General features: G+C 41.6%; 2 protein-coding genes across 9 annotated transcripts in view; one reads left to right on the top strand and one right to left on the bottom strand.

The window, feature by feature from the left end:
- PPP1R9A (protein phosphatase 1 regulatory subunit 9A) overlaps nt 1-18,972 on the top strand; it is a 321,919-nt gene extending 302,947 nt beyond the window's left edge. For 2 of the 8 annotated variants that reach the window (XM_077765379.1, XM_077765376.1), the window contains 6 exons: nt 5,315-5,513; nt 7,541-7,660; nt 8,511-8,534; nt 9,650-9,832; nt 11,198-11,396; nt 18,767-18,972. In XM_077765379.1, coding sequence (XP_077621505.1) covers nt 5,315-5,513; nt 7,541-7,660; nt 8,511-8,534; nt 9,650-9,832; nt 11,198-11,396; nt 18,767-18,828 — 787 coding nt within the window. In that variant the 3' untranslated portion in view covers nt 18,829-18,972. Of the gene's footprint in view, nt 1-5,314; nt 5,514-7,540; nt 7,661-8,510; nt 8,535-9,649; nt 9,833-11,197; nt 17,416-18,766 lie in introns of those variants that run through there. The other 6 variants (XM_077765381.1, XM_077765377.1, XM_077765378.1 and 3 more) reach the window with 6 other exon arrangements.
- A 401-nt stretch (nt 18,973-19,373) lies between these two features.
- Nucleotides 19,374-24,170, bottom strand: part of PON1 (paraoxonase 1) — a 38,067-nt gene continuing 33,270 nt past the window's right edge. The window contains exons 8-9 of the mRNA XM_077765332.1: nt 22,039-22,167; nt 19,374-19,770 (exon numbers count right to left, since the gene is read on the bottom strand). Coding sequence (XP_077621458.1) covers nt 19,612-19,770; nt 22,039-22,167 — 288 coding nt within the window. The 3' untranslated portion in view covers nt 19,374-19,611. The remainder of the gene's footprint in view (nt 19,771-22,038; nt 22,168-24,170) is intronic.

Below are 24,170 nucleotides of genomic sequence, written 5' to 3'. Positions count from 1 at the left end.
GTTCGAGCCCCGCGTCGGGCTCTGTGCTGACAGCTTGGGGCCTGGAACCTGCCTCAGATTCTGTGTCTCCCTCTGTCTTTGCCCCTCCCTTGCTCGCTTGCACTCTCTCTTTCTCTCTCTCAAAAACAAATAAACATTAAAAAAATGTTTCTTAAAAACCTTCCCAATATGGGGAGAACTCATTAAAGGAATAGTTTCTCCATCTCATATGAATGTAGAAGAGGAAAAAAATACTTTTTGCTTCTACCCTCTTGGATTCTCTAGTTGGAGTCCTGTAAATGAGATTGACAGAAGACAGATTAACAAGGGAAAAGCATAAAAATATATTTAATGTAAGTTTTGTGTGATGCAGCAACCCTTATAAGGAAATAATGACTCATTGAAGCGGTTAAACCTGAGCATTTTAGTGCTAAGTTTGTTGAAGAGTGGAAAGTCTTGGAAAAATGTGATTGGGCAAAAGGATATGAACTAAAGATAGTAAATGTTGGGGAGCTTAGCAAGGCCTATTCATTCATTCATTCTGATTTCTCTTGGTGTCCCTCCATCTACAGAGAAAAGAATGTTCCTTTCCTCCAGGTATAGGGAGGGTACCTCTCATGTAAGGTCTTATGACCTTCTTCAGGGGCGGTGGGGGAGGTCAGAGTATCTGCCTTTTCTCAGATTCCTTTACCTTAAAATATTTGCTATGCCAAGTTACCATATTCTGTGGTAACATGTCCAGAAACCCCATCACAAGCTAAGGTTAAACACTACTGGGACCATCTCAGACAGGCTATTGGTTATGGATCAGAGGCTTAGACCATAACTTAGGGTCTGGAAGCAGGTTGTGTCCAAGATGGTTGGCCTGAGCTGCAGATGAACACCTGCTTGTCATAGCTATTAACTATCAGGGTCTCCAAGTGCCCTTCAGAAGTAGCTGGCTTTAAACCTTCAGTCTCCTTGGTGGTTGTTAGAACTTTACAGAATTGCTTGACCTGATTTGAGTAAGTGGAAGTCTGCAACCCTTCCTCTGATTGCCCCTAACTTTCTCTAATTAACGTCCATAACTACCTGCTCAAAGTCCATATTCTGCTTATATCTTATATGTTCTGCCAGTTCCTGAACTCCTCATTTATCTTGATGACATTCAATTCTATACTGAACACTTCACACACCTTGTATTTAATGTTAAGACAAAACAAAACAAAAAAAATTACTATGGAATATTTACCTGGGTAACTTAACTTTGGGGTGCTGACCCCAGGATGAACTGATTTCAAGATGTATGTAGTGGAGTTAGCTGCTCTGTAGAGTTGTGAACTGGAAACCCTTTAAGTGCCAGGAAACAATTTCTCCCCCCACCTCACATGCACTGCACACACACCCCTGTTGCAATTTAATATTACAGAGATTTAATTTGAAGCCATTCTTTTTCTCACTTACTAACAATAAAACAATCAGGGTTACATCCGTGTCATTGCATTTTTACCAAAAATGATAGTGAGACATTAGTGTACAAGTTAAAAAAGAAGATGAAATACAGAACATCTACCTGTTTTGACCCTCTGAAAACTATTTTCAGATCCAGTAAACATTCATTTCTACCAATCTTGATTTTTCGAGGGGATTAGTAAGCATCTACATGAAGCTTATGCACCCTAGACCATAACCAGCTCTCAGTGTCAAAAAAGTCAGTGGAGGGAGGGAGGGAAGAAAGGGAACGAAGGAGAAGAAAGGGAAGGAAGAATTTTTTGTTATTCTTAACAGATTTCTCCACAAAATGAAACAAACTCTGAGTAGTCAATAATGGCATGACTGTTTCCAAACCTCTCTGCTCCTTTGTTTGGTAGGCCCATGAATTCAAATTGTCCAGAGGGAAATTAGTATTTATTTTAGAAAGCACGTCTGGTAAGCTGATAGATCAGTAATTATAAAGTAATGGGGAGTTTGCTTTTTTAAGTGAATATACTCTAGTTCCAAGCAAACAGAAGCATATTAACCATTCAGGATACTAGGAAACACGCAGAGATTACATCAGTTCATGGGGTTTTAGAGTCAAGGCTACACAAAGGAATGAGGGGTACAGGATACAGCCCCAGCAAGGGCATAGCCAGTCCTCCTGGAGACCTGGAAAATCCTCTTCAAAGGATGCCAGGACCTGGTGGTTTGCAACTGTGAGGGCAGTGGTTGTTTCCTTAGCAGTAGGCTTTGCTTTCTGCGTGACTGTTCCTCCATTCCTTCCATCATCTTGTATAGAAAGCTGGAGAAGAAAGCCTCTGAATGTCACCCGAAGCTGAACATCCGTGATGGCGTTCATCACACTCACTCTGGCCTCTGGACCTGTGTTCAGTGCTGCATGTGCAAGTCGTCATGGGATTACTAGTCTTGAATATTTTCCCGGCAGTGAGACTTTTATGAAAGAGTTTAATTAGATGTGGTCTCGGGATCTTGTTTAAAATGTTGCATGGTCAGAATTTGAACTGAAAGTCCTTTTCAAATAAGGCATTAGAAAGAGAGCAGGTAGGCAGTAATATTCTTATTTCCCACCTATTAAAAAGAAAAATGGCGAAGGTAGCGGTTGTCCCAAAAGCAATGTTGCAAAGGCAGTTGACTGGGAGTAGGTCCAGATGGTCATGCTGTCATTAATTATAGCCTATTTATAAACTTTGAAACAATATCCATGTATTTAATGCCTACTGTGCCTTTTGAATTATGGAAGGAACTCTTAAAAAAAAACTTCCATGTTACCTTGATTAATTGATTCAGAAGTTGGTAACCAAAGAAGGAGATAATCCTTAGGTCCTGTTTATCTGAAGGATGTGCAGTTATAAGAATGTGGGACTGCACAGTTAGAGGTTTCTGAGCATTTTTACTGGACTCTGGGACCGGAGCTTCAAAGTCGAGTCTTAGAAACTAAATTATGACTAGGTAGATAGCGAGAACTGCAGAGATTTACCTCACCAGAGGTAAATTTTCAGGGAGCAGGATGGGGAGAGGGATGAGACCCAGCCTGATGGAGACATTCCCAAGGTTGTTCAGTCTTATCTCCCCACCTAAGGCAATATATTACTTTCTGAAGGGTAAGAACCCAAGATCCTTCCCTAGTTGAATTTGTTTACATTAAGGAGATAAGATTTCTCTCCCTCTGCCAGAGGGAAGGTCAGAGCAGCACTACTGTCCCTCTCCTATATAATCACCCAGATTGGCATTTTTTAGATTCCTTACCTACAGTGTAGACCAAGTATAGGATGATGACTGGTTTTCATTGTCCAACTAGAAAGAAAAAATTAGGGCATGGAGAACCAGTGCAATAAGTTTCTGTAAGTAAATAGTAACTTATTCTCCAGCAACCTCATCTTTACATCCAGGACAATATAAATAAATGTAGATATTATTAAAAACTCTAAGTGTCAGCTCAGACACGTGTTAAAATATAGATTCCAGGCGGACTCCTCCCTTCCTCTCTCCCACACTCTAATTCAGGAAGTCTAGGTGCCCATGAGTCTGTATTCGAGCAGCTGTCCCAGGTGATTCTTACCAGACTTGTTTGGGAAACTCTGCACTTGTCCATGACCCAGGAATACAAAGTGCTTCTCACAGGATGCCAGCCTGCCTCTGCAAGGACGATGTCTCAAGTTCAGTTATTGTCCCCTCTCTGCCCCATTTTTTAATAGTAAATAAGTAGATTTAAGGATACAGAATTGTTTTTAATTTAGACTTTAGGATGAAAATTGAAGGCTGACCAGCATCTCTCATTGGGTTTTCTCTCTTATCCATACAGTCCCTTTTGTTGTTGTTGTTGTTGTTGTTGTTTAAAGAAATTTACCATCATAATCATCAGATATTCTGGAATCTTTAAATGACCAACTGTTTTATTCACCCAAAAACTATGATCTCAGTATTCTACCGAAACTTCACTGACATCCCCGTTCTCTTTGATCATTATTTTTATAATCCCTTTACGTTTGTATATTGCTTTTCAGTTAACATGATGCTTTTACATGTATTGTCCCATTTGATTCTCAAAATAGTCTTTGGAAATAACAGGGACTCTTAGGAGTGTTCTACTAGTTATGTAAATTTGAAATGAGAGTTGAGAAGACCAAAGTTCAGTATATGTGTGGGTGGTGAGTTGTCTTGCTGTGGTGCGGAGGCACTTTGAACTGAAAAGGAATCTCTTTGTTGGCATATCATCAACAGCTAACGAATAATAGACATTGTAGTAAATACCATTGGGACATATTGAGGGTTGACCTCTAACAAGATTCACAGAAACTGCTGTCCGGTCCTGCCTCAGCTCCTGGTAATTATTTTTCTCTAACCAAAAGATAAATATAAATATGCAAGTACTTGCACTGATAAGAATTATCAGTCTTCAAACTGTGTTTCACAAATGACTTTGAATCCTTTCAATGCTAAACAATAACCATAGACCTTGATACGTTCACAGTCTCCCAAGCCCTTTCACACATGCTATCATATGTAATTCTTAACAACTACATAGGAGATACATAAAATATTTGCCTCTTATGGGGGAGGAAATAGAGGCTAAGAGAAAGCCCAAGGCCAGGTACTCAAGAGGTGGTAGGTCCTAGGCCTCCCAGTAGGGTGTGAAGACTTGTGGCCTGGTCTCCTCCTGGGAAAAGGCACTCAGATTGTGAAGAAAAACCAATAAGGGATATGTTCTGCTTCAAGTATCATAAACCCTGAAATTTCCAAATTATTTAAATACATCATTTTCCAAAGTCTCAGACTCTAGGCAGCATGAGTGCAGTGGAGGCCAGGAAAGAATGCTGGCTAAGAGCTAATGACACCAATGGTAAGGCACTCCGCCTCACCCAAATAAGGGGACTGCTGTGATGGTTAACCTCAAAACAGCTCTAGAAAGATGGTGCCCCTCCCTGACTTTAATTCGTCCACATCCATTTATGAGGCAAATTTGATAAGAATTCATTATGGCAATAGCGATATGAAAGTGTTGACCGTGGGGCACCCACGTGGCTTTGTTGGTTAAGCATCTGACTCTCAGTTTCGGTTCGGATCGTGATCTCAGGGTTTGTGAGTTTGAGCCCCACATGGGGCTCTGTGCAACTTAAAAGAAAAAGAAAGAATAAAGAAAATGTTGGCCATGGTTCTAGAATCTATTTCAGTTCAAACAAGATAGCTACTAAACTTAATGCCCTAGTAAAAAATGCAAAAATTTTTCCTCTGTTGTGTAGAACAATTTCTCAAACTCTTACTTCAAACTTTATTGAGAGTCCCATCAGAATTCAGTTCAACAAGTGTTACATCTGCCCTTTCTTTGTCTAACATGTCCATTTATTTTGTAATACAGGATCTTCAGAGGCAGGCTGGAACACTGGAAACTGAAGCCATCCCCCACAGCGCAGGCCACCACCCGCTCACCATGCATGCCTTTCTCGTGGTTTAATGAAAGCCGAAAAGGATCCTATTCCTTCAGAAACCTGCCTTCACCTACAAGTCCCCATCAACCTTCTCCTGAAACTCTAATTTCAGATAAAAAGGGGTCCAAGGTAGACAACACATGGATTTAAAAAGCAAACAAGAAAACCCCAAATCCTTCCTCCTCTTCAGTCTTTGGAAAACGTTCTCAACTTGTGTGTTTACTCTGGACCCGAGAAACCAATGTGATAACACTGCAATAAACCGTGCATGGTATTTCTTGTGTGGGGAGAAAGAAAGCCTCAGTTAACCATCACCTTCTTTAATTCTGTTCCATTCTAGATTGTACGTTAATCTTTGATTTGCCTGTCTTTTCACATACTGCTGTTTAATCTCAGTTTGACAGTTAAGCCATGCTGGGAAAGATGCATTTGAGTCATGGACCAGTATGATAGATCTGTTTACCAGTATTCCACTTTAAATTACATTACAAGACTATTTTTACTGCGTTCCTCAAGATTTACTGGAAAACAAATAAATTTGGGACTGAATATGTGTTCAATATATCTAAATGAAACTCTTTAAAACAAACCAATGCTGACATAGCACCCTTACCTATTTCTTCCTTTAAATCAAACTTCCATGTTGAAAAACTTATAATCTCATCACCAAAGTTCTTTAACTTTAGCAGAAGTAGAAAGTATAAGACATGGACGTTGTTTATTTTTAAATGCATGATGGTTATTTCCAGCATGACGCTGCAAACCTTATCTAACATTTTATTGAAACACATACGGTGGCTAACTTTCACATGTTGTTTGGTCTCCTTTTATCTGTGTTTGCTTTTCCTTCTCAAACAGAAATGTGTGATTAATGTTACTTGAATTTAACTCTTTTCTTGAGGTCAACAGCTCACAAGGTTTTGGCGGGGTTTAGGGTTGTATCTCTGTTGACAGTATCAAATAGTGATGTGCTGTGTTACATGCTCTCCTGCTTAAATGTTCTACTAGCCTGGCTCCATGTTCTCGGATTTAGTCTGCGTGTCTGAAGTTTTTGCAGACCTTGGGATTTGTCTGGAACTGATTTCTCCAGCCTCTGGCATGGTATTGATTTTTGACAACCGACTGAACCCAGTGGCAAGGGAACCTAATGTAAACCTAACCGTCCAATTCCTAAGGAAGTGGAATATGAAACAAGATGGTGTTGGCCAAGCACTTAAGAGTTCCTAGGAAGCCAGTCATTCTAGAAATAGTAGCAAAAGAAGTTTTGGCAGCAGTCGATCAGTCTGATCTTGTAACATTTTCTGTATTGGATCTGAGAAATCTAAATGTAGTTTGAATAACTCTACCATTATCTTGCACTGGAGAGACTCCAGATTTGGCTTAAGGTATTTTTACAAATGCAGCTGTGTGGTCATTGTGAACATATTTGACTGTAATATCCACTGAACACATTAATGAAGATCTGGGGAAGTTTTGTTTACACCGCTCCCCACCTCACCCCTGCCCAATGCCACCACCCCTAGGTGATCATTTGGAAAGTGTATCTGTTCTGTAGCCTCTTTGGTGCTCTGCTGATGCTGTGTGAGAGTTGCATTTTAGCATGTAACGACTAGTGTCTTGTCAGACTGTGACCTCCCCCAGAACTCATCATCGTGAAGGTTATATCCAGGGGAGGAGCTGCCATTTCTCTCAGCATTTATCATGGCCAACAGCAAGTGATCCTTCCCAGGGGGTGCTCAAGCTACCTTTCTAATATGGATGGCCATCTGTTCCTAATAACTCAGGCTCTCCACACCATCTTGTATTTTTACTTGCACGGTTACTCATCACAATTAGGGTTAAAGAAGATAGGCCTATGAATATGACTCCTCTGAGCAGTCACAGAGGATAATGAATGTCATATCCTTGAAGAGGGATTGAAGAATCATTTCTCCAAGACACCTATCCTTTCGTCTGATGGAGAAAGCACCCAGAATTCCCTGTCAGTTGCAAACGGCACAGTGTTCTCAGCCACTGCCACTTGAAGGTCATCACCAAACCAAATGTGAATTTCTCCTAAGATTACTTAAAGAGAAGCTTTTTAAAACTTGCAGATACACCTACCTCTGGTTCACTCACTGTGTTCATGTAACACTGAGCTTCATTTATTTTTACAGAATTTTACCTTCAACGATGACTTCAGTCCCAGCAGCACCAGTTCGGCAGACCTGAGCGGCCTAGGAGCAGAACCCAAAACCACAGGGCTCTCCCAGTCCTTAGCGCTGTCGTCAGATGAGGTATGCTCATGGCGCTCAGATTCCCCCACTGTCCCTGTCACCCACCACCAGGAAGGTGTTCTTAAGTAGGCTTTGTACATAAATCATTGGGATCACGGTTTCATGTTGGATAGGAAAGCACGACTTCTCTCCCTCTGTATCTCAACATTAAGACAAAGGACTGTTTCCGAGTCCTTGAAGCTCTCCAAGGACCTCCTCCACCTTTCTCTGATGTAATTGAGATGACGCTAACCAGAGGGGTGGGGACGGGAGCCTGGGCACTAGAGAGCACACACAGGGAACAGTTCAGAGACCAGCAAGGTCTATAGACCTCTCCATCCCCTTTCTCCCTTGCCTCCCCCACCATCACCCCTGCCCCCAGGCTCTGATATTCCCTCTGAGTAGGGCATGGCCCCTCATTGAGAGCCTTTGTGGTAGAGATGGAGAGAGATATACAGTTCCCAAAAGGAAGGAAAACTGGGTGAGAATCATCTACTTGGAAGCCAGGGTCAAATTAGCATTGCCAAGAATTCCCAGGAGATAAATGTGTACAGAGAAGCAGGAAATTACATTAGTGATTGACTTAGTGTCCCAAGAGGTAAGGAGAGGAAAGAAATACCATTATTTAGGGCAGGGGGTGGGAGGGAGAGAGGCACTGTAAATAAAGATACTGTTGTTCCAAGTGTTTGTTCTAAGTTATTTCTTTCTAACATGACTTTTGTTTAATGAAACTTTTTTTTCTCTTAAATGTTTCTGCCCATACTCTTCAGGCTTGGCATGATTTTAATTTTAAAACTTTGTACTGTGTATGTTGTGTCTCCTATTTCTATAACACTTTTCTTTTTGGTTCCTTTGTTGCTCCCTCACTCAGAGCCTGGATATGATAGATGACGAGGTGAGCTATCAATGGGCTGCGTGTGGTGGCTTGTGTGGTATTGTTCAAACCCCTTCTCTCTCCGCAAAATGATTTAAAACTCAAACAGTACAAGAACACTGGTGTCTGTGGTGGAGAATTTCCTTGTCCTAAATAGTTTCACTCTCTGCCCTTGTCTTGATCTAAGTTTAAAAGATGTTTCTGAGTCAAGAGGATCGCCACATTCTACCCCCAGAGTCCCTCGACTGATTCCGCATCACCATTACCCTGCCACGGTCCATTCTGTTCCACCTCCTTTGCCTTCATCTCGGCTTACCCCATCCCCTTGTCAGTGTGGCCCGAGGTGACCCTTGTCTCTCCTCCCAGACCTATCTTCATCTTCATCACCTCTCAGCTTAGAGGTGCTAGGGACGAAGCTGCCCTCTGCACTATTAAAAGTGATGTTATGCACTGGGCAGAGCCTACAATGTGGAATAAACCAGCTCTCCCAATTCCTAGCTGCGTGATCTCGGACAGATCTGTAGACTTGCTGAGCCTCACTTCCCTCATTTATTAAAAGTCATTATGGACATGACCTGCCCTGCCTTCCCCCCAGGTTCGCTTGCTGCTCACGTGAAATCACGGCTGTGAAATGTCCCCTAAGAATGCCTGAGGACCTAATGCTGTCCTCTTCTAAGGGAAAGATACCTCAATATTTTTAAATGTATTTTTACATATCTCTAATGTCTTATCCGAGGCTACATGCAGAGTGATGTGTTGCATATAGAGATTAACGAAATACTTGTTTTCTGCATCTAATAATCTTTCCAGAGTGTTCTAGCGTAAAGACTTGCAACATTGGAGTGTATTTTTCAATATATAACATCCTACGTTAAGAATGCCACTTTATCTGGGGGAATTTTTAAATTTCCAATTACCTAAACAATGTAGGCAATAACGACGTGTGTGTGTGTGTGTGTGTGTGTGTGTGTGTGTGTGTCAAACACACACACCGAGAACCATTAGATTTATCATTTTATGGTTTAAAAATAAATGTGGCTCTAGGAGGCAAGGGATTCCTTTTGATAGCATAATAAGCCGCGCCGAGACCTAGCATTTTGGTCCTTTAACAACACTGCGTAACATTCCTACCTCAGATCCTTGATGATGGACAGTCTCCCAAACACGGTCAGTGTCAGACTCGGGCCGTTCATGAATGGAGTGTGCAGCAGGTTTCTCACTGGCTAATGAGCCTAAATCTGGAGCAGTATGTATCTGAATTCAGTGCCCAAAACATCACTGGAGAGCAACTCCTGCAGTTGGATGGAAATAAACTTAAGGTAAAGAATTCTGTGTCTGTGTTAGGTTACCAGGTATGATTTGTATTGCTCATAGCACCTAAAATGTTTTCATTAGAGAAGAGCATTCTGCATCTCTGAGAGGTAATTCTCATCAACGGTCGGCAGAAAGGACGTTACATTATTTCTGAGTAGTAAATGAAGTTTCGGAAGGTCAGCAAGGATTCTAAGTCAGACTAAGTAGGCTGCCAAGTAGGGGAGCTAGGGACTCACTCCATTGCTTCCACCTCGCAACACATGGTGCATGGATGCACTCTACTGACTTCCTGTGGAGTGTGAGTTGTGATAGTGGCCAATGTGGACTCTCTTTCATCCCATTAGAGTTAAAACCTAGATCCATGGATTGTTCCTTCTTTATTCATTTCTTCTCCACCCCCACTCTTCCCTGCACACCTCTCCAATACGGACGGGGATGCTATTCTCCACAGAACGTTCTTCCCCAACTATGTGCAGGCCATGTGTTCCCCCACTCCATCCCACTCTCATTTCACCTGTCCAGTCCATCCCTTTTCGAGACTGAGGGGGCACCTACCCCTGTGGAAAAGGGCAAAAAGAACTTCCATTCGGCTCTCCACCCCCAGCCTCAGCCCCCTGCTGGGCTGAAGGGCAGATGAGTATCTCGTGACAGTCTTGAAAAGGTTAGAGATCAATCAATAGTCTGTGAATATGAAGGCCCCATTGACAAGGCTGTCCCTGTTGGGGAGATGGATGCATCCTGCTGTTGATTCTGAAGGTCATGAAACATTTAAAGTACGTTACCAACTCCCCTTATTCTGAATTCCAAGCTCATCGAGCAGCCTCCTCATTAACAGGATTCCTTTATAGGTCTGCCTACAGGGAGAAAATGGCTAGTCATGCTGACATGAGCCTTCCGGCCTCAAAGACATTTTTGGTCCTCATTGTAAATGATTACATTGGCAAAAAGGAAGCCATTTCATTCTCCCTGCCCTTCTTGGAGGCCTCTCTGGCAGCAGGTGCCCACTCCTATCTTTTAGAAATATTGATGAGTTTAGCAGTACTTTTGCTTGTAAATGTCTACAGCCCAAAGGTTGGGGAAGCACAACTGTGCCCCCTTTTTAAAATTCATTCACTCATTAATTACCAGTTTGGAAAGCACTTACTTAATGGGGTTTAGATCCTCCTAGGCTAGGAACTTCAAAGAAAAAATAAAGCCCAACCCCATGTGTGGAAATTTTTGGCAAATGTAATCCGCTCTTCCTCGTTTTATACCTCTTTGCTTATGTTTAAATTAGTTCTTGAATTGGAACATACTGTGATATCAACCTCTTCCTGAGCAGAGAGGCCACTGGTTTTCAAATTCCATTTGTTTATGTATTTCCTTCCTAGGCTCTGGGAATGACGTCATCCCAGGACCGAGCAGTGATCAAAAAAAAACTGAAGGAAATGAAGGTATCTCTAGAGAAGGCTCGGAAGGCCCAAGAGAAAATGGAAAAACAAAGAGAAAAGCTGAGGAGGAAGGAACAAGAGCAAATGCAGAGGAAGTCTAAAAAGACCGAAAAGATGACAGCTGCCACAGAGGGCGCTGGTGAGCAGTAACGCGCACCCTCTGGCAGACCAGTCTCCCCTCTTCCTGCCCCACGATGAAGGAACTGAGGGCAGGGGTGATGTGCGCTAGGCAGGTGGGGGAACCACGTGTTGCGTAACTGCATTTTCTGCAATAATAGAATACAATTTTAGTTTTCACCTACTGAAATAATCCCAAGCCACCTTCGGTTTCTTGCCACACCAAGGATCTCCTTTGTGAAAGATGCAACAGAGCTGTGTTTCTCTCTCTCTTACTTACCATGCGCTTGTGTTGTGTTGGGTGGGTTGTGTTGCTTGGAGAATGGATGTTACCCTGCCCAACAAAAGCATGACACCCCTGGTGTCATTAGCGGAGGGCCATGAGTTTCTGGCCTGGGAAATCCTGATCCTGGGCAATGGCACATATCTGCGTGGCCGAGAACACCCCTCTGCCGTGAGATCTGGGCTCCAGAATCTACCCCAGTGTGTGGGAAAGTTTCCCCCTCGTTTTTGTTGCTGGACAGTGAGACAACCCCACTGTAGAAACAGGCGTGCTCTGTCACGTGATTCCGTCCTGTGTAGAAAAGGCAAGCAAACTCTTCTATTTGCCGGGCATCAGAGAGAAAAGAATTATAGTTGTTTGTTAACCCCAGAAGGAAGCAAAAAACCTTAGGAATGTGGATGTGGGTATTACCTTGGGGTTCTGAGGGTAACATTTATCCTCCAGATTTAGCCGAACAAAGAAAAAAATCCAGCGTTAGCGCAGCCATGGGGTATTGGGATCCATTGTTTACTTTGCTACTGCTGCATGGTCAGTATTTCAGCAATACTGACACACATAACGTAGTTCCTTCTTCCCCCAACAAATTGAACAGGAAATTGATTTTTAAGGAAACCAGCATTTCCAGGTTTCCTCTCCTGGGGAACATTCTGGCTAGTCTTCAGCCTGCCTGTGACACAATCAGGAACTTGTCACATATTTTCTGCTTAAGATTTCCCAAGTGGGCTCAGTTAGTGTTTTAACAAATGTACTTTTAAGAAAAATAGAAATACCAGTTAGGGAAAATTTAGATTTGAGTAACGTTCAACCGGAGGAGCAATTTTATTGAGCGCACAGAATGTTCCCGTAAAGGAGAGCTGACAGTTACATTTTAGAGATGTTTTGAATGGTTTTTCTGAGCCATTCTCTTTCATTCTTTAGAGATTTCCACTTTACAGTTAAAGTTTGTTTAAGAGAGTACACAGGATACAGTCTACCAGTGGAGACAATTAATACTCATTTTAAAGCCAGTATTAAGGGTCTCAGTATTTCATCAAATTAATTCAAGTGTAGGGGAGACTAGGGCAGAAGGAGGAGAAAGTAAATTCATCTGGAGAGATTTCAAATGACTGCTTGTTGTTTGTTGTTGTTTTGCTTTTTATGCTTGTGTTTCTGGTTGTCTTTCCTGCATTGGCTGTAAAAACGAGGTCATCCACTTTCCAAGAGACAAATTCCAAAATAAGAGTTGAGGCCAGACAAATTCTTGGACTTGTATTTTACTTCCTTTGCTACATGGTGGGGGGAATGGGGGGGATGGAGTCTCTGTCCATATCTCACACTAGAAATGTTGTATACACAGAGCTTGGGGGAGGCTTTTGAAGGTTCCAAGTCACAGATATGTAAGAGGGCTGTTGCCCATATAGCGTCATCTTGTATTTTGAACATTGTGATTTTTTTTTTTTTTGCTTGCTTGAATATCTGAAATCTGGGATTGGCTAAACTAGAAATTTATTATGCTGTCACTGGTACAGATCATTCAAAACTCAGAAACATTGACATAAGTTAATATTGTGTTTTACAAGGATCAGAGGCAGCATGTATGTTTTTCTGACTATCTTCATTTGGGGAATGATAATGAAACTGCCATACTGGATACTCTGTTAATATCTGAGATGTGTGGTGCTTTGCTATTTATTAATGTCATGAGAAACAAGGAACCACCACTCTTCATGAACTACAAAATTCAGCAGATCTTCTCTAATACTAAAAGACTAAATTAGTCAAAATCTGGGAATACTAGTGCTTGCTATTGTAAATTTTGGCCATTTTTGCTTATCTTTGGGGGAGAAAAGGTGATCTGGATCACACTGGAAGTTTTTCTCTATATTCATTTTAAGAGTGGAAATAGAGGAGAATTATTTTAAGTTGTGTTTACACTTTGGTATTATTTGAAAATGGATGTATATACTGGAAATGTCTGTAAGTCTCAGTCTCTGCCCATAATTTATTGCATTTTCTTAAGTGTCTTAAAAGTACTGTTCTTGAACTTTCTTTGTACACTTCCAATGTTTAGATCAGTGATCAACTGAAAATATTATAAACCAAATTCTTATTCCTCAAATCGCTTAGTTTGTATTATAACTATTTTAATTTGTTAAGTTATGGTAATTTTAGGTCTTAGCGAGTTACTTTAATATTATTGCTACTTAAAACTGCTGAAATTGTAAAAGGCACTCGATTTGACTGTCCGACAAAGGACAAAATATAAAGTGATTGATCAAAGAGTATGAAAACAAAGTGCAGGACCTCAGATCGTATGAACATTTGGTTTTCATATTATTTCTTTTCTTGACTCTAGTGCATGAAGCCTCCCTGGGGCTCCAGTGTCTTCAACAACTCCTACTTTAATGCCAGTGCTTTTCAGTGTCCATATGGTTTAACACAGAATTGTTGCTTCATGAATCTTAAAGACTTTGCAGTTTTTTATTTATCAGGAAGTGAACAAAAAGGGAGTATCTGGTTACTATGAACTATATTCCCTAAATGACAGCTCAGTGTGACTCTAACAACAGCCACATTGTTTTGGGGTATAGGTAATGCTTTGGGGGTTAGGGAATGTGTGGTGAGGCCAAGCTATAGACAAGGGAGCATTGTATGAGCTGAATGTCTAGGCAAGAGTTTTCCATGAAAGGACTTTAGTTTTTATAACAGATTATTTAAAACCATCTCTCTTCAAGTAACTCATAGCTTATGTCATAGTTTTCACGTTCTTTTTTTTTTTCCCCCTCCCTGCATCGCAAGTGTACTTCAGAGTGACGCATTAGGGCAGAAACTTGGTGTTGCCCATTCTGATACACTGATGAAGTCCACCATTAATTTTGTGACAATAAAGCTGTCATTCTATGCTATCCCTCTTTAGCTGGGGTTGACATGGATTTCTGGCCCTCAACGTCAGAGAAGCATTTTTAACCCACGGCGGTTCATGATTGAAGATGACAGTGCTCATTCCACTGAGGGGCCTGAAATGGAAACACCTGCTTTGTGCTTCTTTGTTGTTGTTGGAAACAAAGTGGCGAGAGGACAGGAGAGGAACCAAATTAACTCCCACTGCTGCCTTTTATCCCATAGTCTCTCCAGCCCAAAACCTACCTGGTCCTTCAGCTCTTCCAGGTCCAAGCTCCCATCACGGGTTGTGGGATGTAGCCCCCTAATTAGCTCTGATGGTTTTGGCTAAAGACAAAGAATTCTCAACTAGGTTTTTGTGTAATAGGATTAATGTGCATTAAAATTATATTTTTAAAAGGTAAATAGAATACTGCGTTTATGTGGCTATTTGAACTCAATTATAAATGCTAAAGGTTCTGTAGACCGAGCTTCAAGAGAAGAAACCCAGTGTTCAAAGATTCTAAAGGGAGATGTCCCAACAATTCTAGAAGTGTCTTTAATCTGGATGTGTGGTAGCCCCTCATTACGTTGACACACTCAAGAATTATCAAACTTCATCTGAGCAGTTAAATTTATTGTCCCAGCAGGGCTCTGCTGAGGGGCATTTCACTCTGGTGGGCGGCAGGCACTCTGGTTCAGGTCGCCTCGTTAAGTCTGAGTCCTCAGTGCTTTCCGAATGAAAGGGGAAATGGAAAAGAAAAGCCCAGGCTTTTTAAAAATATCTTTTCAAATTTACCTTTGATCAAGGATCTACCTGTACACTATTCTGAAGCTGAGCACTTAAGGATGAAGTCCAGAAATAAAATGTCCATATTTTCCACTAGAATCTGTTTTATTATGATAATGGAGGTGGGGAGTAAATTCTCAAAAGAGAACAGTGTTGTAAGAAATATGAATGTGCTTCAGTGACTCATTCCTGAAAAACAGCCTGGGTGTATAGGCAGATTTTTTAAAAAGTATATTTGTCTTAGGTATTTAAAGTCTCAGGAAGTTTAGTCTTGGTCCAAAACACTGGGGAAAAAATAATACTCAACAGTGCACCAGTAGTATTTGAATAAGTTATAGTAGCAACCTAGACTAGATCCAGCCAGGAAGTCAAGGGGCAAGGGAAAAGCTTACAGAATCAATTTCTCCATGCAAAATAAAAGCATCAAGTTCTACCTTATGGTAAACAGAGGGTCTTTCAGTGGTTGTGCGTGAGTGTCCGTGTGGATGTGTTGAGGGAATGGTGGTTACCTGAAGGCTCACATACGTGAGTGGTGTGTGACCCACTTCCAGATCTAGAGTGGGGAAGGAAAGAAAAGTGATGATTTCCAATCCTTGGCCCTGCCCCAACCCCAACACTGCTAGAGATTCAAGAATGAATAAGAGGTAAAGAATAAGAGAACCAGAGGCAACTTGTCAATAATGTGCATGCTGTGTGTGTAGGTGTACAGAGCTACATATGTGTGAATATATTTCTACTTTACATGCATACATGCATACATACGCATGCACACACACACACACACACACACACACACACTGCAATCACATGGCATAAAATATATATATATATTGTACATGGAACTTGGTACTGTCAGTTAGGACCCCAAGCAGTAATCATAGCCTTATTGCCACTGTGTGTGTGTGTACATGGAATGGCTCATAAGATTTTAAGAGATTTTTTTAATGTAAGTATTTCTACTAAATGCACTTATCCTTCTACATGTTTATATATTTTGGTAAAATTGATTTATTAGATACTTGGTATTTTAGTAAGATAAAGTTTCCTCAATGTTTAGTTAATGCTTTGATGTCAAGATTGCACATTGCTGAGTTGAACCTCAGAAACTTATGCAGCTTTGGGCATTTTCAACTGCGGACCGCAGTCTTCCCTGGCTAAAAATTACTCCTGTGTTCTTGTGCATTTGCTCATGCTCTTCAGTGACGCACTTGCTAGCCGTGGTGCTTACACCACTAACTGCCGGCTCTCTGATGGCAGTGTTGCCATTGCACGGTCGTTTCTTTACTTTTTTTGTGGAGTGACAGCACGGTTAGGTCATTGCCAAATATAACGCAAGTGGATCTGAGCGTGAGTTATGTTGTTGGAAGGTGTCCCCTTCTCTTTCTTTCAGCTGCTTTATCCACACACCCATGAAAGAACCATTGGCCAAAAAGTAGTTCCATTACCCTGAAAAGGGGGAGTTAATAGGCACTCCAGCTAGATGACACCTACCAACAACATGAGGTTTAGTTAGTGCTTTGCAAAACCCCTTAAGTATATGTGTGTATATGTTTTCCTTAATATTATTTATGGTCATCACGATCATTGCTTTTGTATTTTTTAATGGTGTCGCAGTTAAACCACTAGTACATCTGCTGCGTATCACTAACGAAACCAGCCAGCTGAAAAGAGAAACGGGAGAATGAGTTCTTTTCCATTGTAAGAAGTTGATTTATTTTAATCTTTCTTTATATATCACTAAAGGAAAAGAGTTGTTTGAAAATTATTTTGAGTCCAGTAAGTATGGATAGCATGTTATCTGAAACTTTTAATTTGTACATTTTGGTGTCTGATCATTTGCATGGAAGAGACAATAGTGCCACGTCTGAATTGTTCTCTTGTGCTTGGTTAATATGTACTTCTCTAGATTGTTCTGTTTCAAACGGCATTTCTTACTCTTTGGTTTTCAGAGGCGTTCAAAGCAAAATATCACAATGGTCCTCTGTTTTTCTGACCAATCTAAAAATACCTGTGATTACATTTAATTTGTCAGTGTAAATAAATCTCCTGCCAATGAGTATTATTGTTGTCAGACAACGAATGCAATAAAAAGAGAAATACGGATATCTATCAGAGTAATTTTTTTTTCTCTTCCATTTTCACCTTTGACTAAAACAAGTCTTGACTGGGTAAACCTGTATTAACTGTCAAAATATATCTATCAGTCAAGAGCAGAGGTGCACGCTTCCCATGGAAATGAAACTAAAAATAAGTTTTAATGTTGGAACAGTGTAAATTGGCAGCTAGAATTACATTTGAAAGCACGACTATGGAAGTGGGCATAAAGGGAACGATGCTCCACTGGCAGCTTCCTCACTGGCTTCCTGTTCCCACCACAGCTGCACCAGCACCATTTCTGATACCTGTCAGCCAGGAGGGGTCTGTGATGGATGCATTAAACAGCTGGCCTCACACAGCCTGACGCAAGCTCAGACTCAGGCCATCCCGCAGGATGGCGTTCTTCGCGGCCATTTTATTTCTAAAACCTTAAAAGTTCTGAAGACTGGAACAGAATAAATGAGGGACATTAATTTCTCTCTCTCTCTCTCTCTCTCTCTCACTCTCTCTTACTCTGTATCTCTCATACACACCCACACACCGCATGGTTGATTTGTGACAAAACCTTTGGCAATGCGAAAAAACAAATGAACTTTAGGCCAGTTTTCTCTTCCTCAGAGTGTGTTATGAAATTGCTCACTGAGGGGAGGCCTGTGTCCCTTTCTGACTGATCCTGAGTATATGCTGTGTCACACAGGATAGCCTTCTTTCTTTGTCAGGGGATAGGTTGGGGTCAGAATTTGCTGCTTCCGTCAAGAACAAGAGAGAACAGAGTATGGTTACTTCAGTGATGATATCAAGCAACACTTTCTAAAGGAAATATGTGGACTTTTCCAACATACGTACAACAGCCATTGATAGTTTCAAAAACGAAATTTCAGAAAATCTAGCTTTGAGGGCTATGGACCGCATCACTGAATAAGTGAGCATTTGTAGGGCACGTGATCTTATGCTCACTGAAATTGTGACCAAAATAACCCTAATCTGATATGAGGAAAGAGTTTTCCAGGCCAAACAAAATGCTCCTGTTTATTACTTTAAGTTAGCAGCCTTAAAATGTTGACTCTTCTCAATTCAGCAGCAAGCCATTTTCCCTAAACTGCCAGCCCATCATTGTGGCAAGTGCCCTAGAAGAACATTGTTTGTAACATGACTGCCGTAGCATCCCAAAGAAAGAATCCAGACAGAAAGCCATCCTTTCAAAGGAGACAGACAAATGAAGATAGGTAACCTTCCCATCCCAGCTTTTATAAGAAAATGACAAAGTCATCTTTTCATCTAAGTCACGTCCCTCAGAAGATAGGCCAAGGCCGTTGATGTTTTTATTATTACTTTGTTTATCTTTCTGTTGTTTTCTTCTTAGCCTCCATTGCAAGTTACAATAGGAAGAAGAAGAAGAAAACTACGAACCACCACCACTTCTGACAAGAATATCGTCTTTGAGGAGCATTTAGCTTTACCCAAATCGATATGGGCTTCTTTCTGTATCCGATCATGGAAGCCAACAAACTTCTTTTCACTGGATCAAAGAAACTAAAATGCACAATTTATGCTGAGATAAAAGACACTCGTGTGACAGTACTCCCAAGAATGTTAAGGTGTTCCTTCATGCCATTGCTACAGGAGAACTCAGTAAATCAAAGGAAAAGGAGAGATGGGATCATTCAGGTTTATATTTACTGAAATGGAAGTCAGACTGGGCCAGTATGTCTGATGGCTTTGCAAAGGAGGTATGCGTGCAGCTGAGGGAAATTGTGGTGTGCATCGAGCTTTCCAGCAGGTGAACCAGAGCCCCTTGCAGTGAGGACTGGAGGTAACGATGACACATGAAATCATCCTGCTCCTGTGTTCTCTGAACAAGACTCAGTGAGGCAGCCATAAGCTCATGTGCTCTCAGGCAACACACACTTTGGGGAAAGTATGTTTGGATTTCATATAGTTAAATGATTTAAGGCCTGACAACCAACACAGCAATTTTAGCCATTTTATTGACAAGGGCTTTTATTGGTCAATGAAGTTTTTGAGTATTTCTAGACTGATTTGCTATCGTACCCTCAAAAAAGCCTTCTGCGTTGATTCTGTTCGTGGCTAACCAGTTCTTTCCTCCCTCCAGATGTCCAAGTTCAGGGTCAATGGTCACTGCTCAGATGAGATGGTGGTGGAAATGGTGGGCTCACAGCATCCATGGCACGGGTGCAAACTGACCCACTAGAGCTCACAGTACAGAGCTTTCTGGAACACGGTGCCAATCAGCATTTTCCCTTTGTACACGGAGGCAACAGTGCTTCCTTGCAAAACTGTACCATTATCTGCATAAACCAATGTAACTTTAGGTTCTTCTGTTAAAATGTTCTGGATTCGGATCACCTATCAAAGAAATAACATTAGCTTTATATTTCTTTTCAAGTCACTCAAAACATAACTTTATTTTTTTAAATTTCCTTTTAATGTTTTATTTATTTCTGAAAGACAGCATGAGCAGGAGAGGGTCAGAGAGAGAGGGAGACACAGAATCTGAAACAGCCTCCAGGCTCTAAGCTAGCTGTCAACACAGAGCCAGACACAGGGCTCGAACCCATGAACTGCGAGATCATAACCTGAGCCGAAGTCGGACAGGTTTTAATCAGGTGACTTTGAACGGAGATAGAGACACATAGGCCTACCCAGACTAGGCAAGAAGTAGAAGTGAGTATGTAGCACAGGCTGGGTGGGAGACATTAGGGGGTAGTAGGGACTATGGCAAATGAGGGAGGCTGTTAGTAACAGTCAGAGTATTGCCATGCTAGAATTCAAGCTAGTTTTGTGTGTTTTCAGAAAAGCTAGGAATTTGGTTTTTACATTCTGGCAATTAAAAAAAAAGCATACTTCTGTACCATACTCCTCTGTTCCTCTGAACTTAAGTTTCCAACTCTAAACATAAAAGATTTTATAAGTTCACTTTCCTTCATTAGTTGAGCAGAAATATGATAACAACAGTGTGGCAGCATGTGAAGCTGACCACATGTAATAGCCAGTATTTGACCACTTTGGTTAATAAAACAGCAGTTTCATATAATTCACACTACTATAAAGAGCACCCTGTAAGGCGGGGGCCCAGGGTCATGTTTTGGATCTTCTACTTACTCTTTGTTTCTCATTTGTAGAACAAAGTGTGTGGGACTAGATTAAGTTTCTTTTCAACTCTAACTTCCTATTATTTTTAAGCCTTTAGGATAAAATACAATGACTAGAAGAAAGGATACCTACATACAAAAGCACCAAATATGGCAGACTAGGGTGGCCAGTGCCTGTGCATAAAAGGCCAGTGGAAGCACTAAAAAAGACCTCTTTAAAACAGCCGGCCCCAAGGACAGACATGTTAGTTACTAGGAAGTAGGTGATGATGCATCTTGGCTTAAGTAAGCCTCTTTCTAATAAAACTAAATCATCCTTCTGTGGGGCAGTGCCTTCGTTAATGGATTCTGATGGCTTTTTGCTATTCCTTACCAAATCCATCATTAGAAAGGAAGCGTTTTTTTCCAGAACAGCAAACCAGGTCCACACTATAGCAAGTGACCTAAGTTTGCCAAATGAGCTAACAAGCAAGAACAAATTAGGATCTAACATTCTGCTCCGTTCTGAACAGTGAACACGCCACAGCATACATTTTGTCAATTCTGTTAAACATACCATAGAGCAACCCTAATCGCTAAGAGGAAGCAAAAGGCACAAAGGACTGCCATTAAACATAATCGCAATTGTCCTGTAAGCCTGGAGATAAAGGATATGAAGGGCCATAAAGTAATTGGAAATACACATTTGGTTTTGGGTTTTTTTTTTAATCTAAGAGACATGGGCTTAGAAACATTTATTTTGGTGGGTGGGAATGAGACTGACTCTTACAACTGGGCTTGAACTATGTCAAAAATTATATTGGTTATTGGATGTAAATAACAGTATAATTAATACATACTGAAACACTCAAAATAAAAAACTCTGGATGAGTCACAGTAGATGCCTATGGCAACGAGAGTTTAAAATTCTTGTTTACACTGCCAAAATAGTCCACTGAATAAAGTGGGGTCTTGGGGCACCATATGAATGGGGTCTTGGGGCACCATAACTAAGATGGAAGGAAAGGTCTTTTACAAAAGCCTACTGGCTCCCTCGCTCTCCAGCTGAGTCAGAATTGACCAACGCGTAGCGGCAGGTTGATGGGAGGGCCGGGAGAGAGCTGAGGCATCCATTCCAGGCCTCCTCCTTGCAGGGACCCCAATGGGTGTCTGCGTCCCCCAACTGGATGGTCTCTCCACGCACAGCTCTCCTCTTGTTCTGGCTTCTAGTAACCGTTTCCGACCTCCCGTCCTAGCTCTGAGGTGAGGCATTCTCTTCTGTTCATTTCCCTACATGTGCCCACACCTTTGTATAGCGTGCCCTTATTAAATCCCCTCAAATTACCCCCATTTAAATGTACCATCTGTCTCCTGCCTAGACTCTAACTAAATGCCTCCCAATGTCAAACTCCTTTTTATAGCTCATCATTTGGATCATCTATCCACGTCCCTCCTTGTATTTGCACATATAATTGAGATTTATGTTTTCAACTGAGAAACAGTAGGGAATAGGTTGATGATCTCATTCATTTTTCAAACTAACCTCTGATGCAGGAGGATTCTTCGGGTCATAGAAGAAGATTCTCATGCCGTTAGGATGGCATCCAACCCAAAGGTCCCCTGTCACAGGATCCACGGATATGTTATCCACGAGTGTGTTAAGGTCCAGGGACTTCCAGATTAAAACCAAGGAGAGAAGGAAGGACAGAAAGTGAAAAAAAAAAAAAAATGAGAGGTGATGGAACAGTATGTCAGGGAAAGCTATGGTCTTGTCCTCCGTCACCACACTGTTGGTTCCAGGACACAATTCTTCCCCCATTTCAGTAGTGCTCAGGGAATTCCTCTAGCTTTCCATCTATGCCAGCATTTAATCAGTTTCCAGGACAGATGAGGGAAGGGGAAGATGCAGAAAGCCAAGAAGGATTGTTAGAAGTCAGATGAAATCATTTGGACTAACATCTGTGCATGAACCTAAAACTGAAAGGAAGAAAAAGTTTTAAGTGCAGCATAAAACAGCTCCTTCTAAAATGGCATGTGCAAACGATATTTTTGTAAGCATTCAGAAAACAACCAGGAAATGTAGATTCATTTTTGATGAGCACATCAATGAAATGTAGGCTCTTCTTTAATGGCTAATCATAGGCTGTGCAGCCAGAGGAGAAATGATCACCCAGGGTCTAATTTTTGCCTTGGAGTTGGGGGAAAAAGTTTCTTCTTTAGTTTCCTGATGTTATTCAACTCCCTGTTCTTCTGCTGTTTATTTTCTAAATATAAGTTGCAAGCATGTGATGACTGCACAGATTGCTGCCGAGATTTTGTACCAGGATCATAAATAATACCAATGATTCTTAATTCCACCATTCATCATCCTGGCTGCCATCTACTGGGGAGAAATCACATCTATTTGTTTACCTCTAACTCTCAGTTGGAGAAGTAATATCTACCATGTACCTCAAACCGAGGCCAGCATACCTCAGCGCCCAGAGACCATATAATAACTGGTTGTGACTCATTGCAAAGGCCAGAGTGTGGGCAGGCGGCTGCGGCAAACCAGTGCTGCCCTGCCCTGGGCTTCCTCCTCAAAATGAGAGCAATCCCCACATGCCTATGAAGGGACTGGGGGGGCTCAGCAGCACAGCAGAGTCTCCATGCAGAGCCATCATTCATTCCTACCCTGGAGGCAGGCAAGGTCAGCCAAAGGAGGCGGCCAACCAAACATCCTCTGGCCAAACTCAGCCCTGGGCCTTCTCTGCCCCCCACCTCCGAGCCTCTCCATCTATCACAGTGTCAGATAGTCTACGCTGATACAGAAATTTCTTTAGATGAGGAAAATGCTGGTCTCAGGGGTCTGCTATTATCTTTGAGAGGGGTAATTGACGAATTGGTGAATTCCATGACAGTTGAAAGCCTACAGAGATGTAAACTGGGGGTGAGAGAAGGACCCCAAAGCCTGAGGGCCCCTGTCCATTGGACACACGATTACTGAGCTTCCTCCTTGTGCTCAACTCCTGGAGAGTGTGTCAGGAAGAGGCGGGCTTGGCTCCCACCAAGGAGGGGTTGACAGTCCAGCAGGGAGACCCTTCGGGGCCCAGCAATGAACTCTTGCCTTGAAAATTTGTAATTCCGAGCTAGACCAACTCACTACAGTGCACACAATGTACGCATCATGCTTCCACAAAGCCAAGTGAAAGTTTGACATTCCTTGATAAAGGAAGCATAAGAAATCATTCTCGTTGGGAAAAACTGTCCTCTGTTAATATCCCAATTTTTAGAGAACCAGAATGCATCAAAGTGGGACCAATTCATTGGCTGTGTCTTGAAATCTTTTTTTTTCCTTTTTGTGGAGGATGGAATTATGATTACGATTTTGATTATGATTATGATTTTAAGTGAGCTCCAGGCCCGGCATGGAGCCCAACATAGGGATTGAACTCAGGACCCAGAGATCAAGATCTGAGCTGAGATCCAGAGTCAAACACTTAACTGAGCCACCCAGGCACCCTGAGATTATTTTTATGGTGGTAAAATATGCATAACATGAAATTTGTCATTTTAATCATTTTAAAGGGTACAATTCAGTGGCGTTAGTACCCTCACAATGTTATGCGACCATTACCCCTATCCATTTCCAGAAACTTTGACCATCCCAGACAGAAACTCTGCCCCTAATGGCTC

The sequence above is a fragment of the Crocuta crocuta genome, unplaced genomic scaffold (genome assembly GCF_008692635.1).
Source record: "Crocuta crocuta isolate KB4526 unplaced genomic scaffold, BGI_CrCroc_1.0 scaffold14, whole genome shotgun sequence".
Classification (NCBI taxonomy): Eukaryota; Metazoa; Chordata; class Mammalia; order Carnivora; family Hyaenidae; genus Crocuta; species Crocuta crocuta.
The sequence above is the reverse complement of the archived record's forward strand: the minus strand, read 5'-3'. Positions and strand labels throughout refer to the sequence as shown.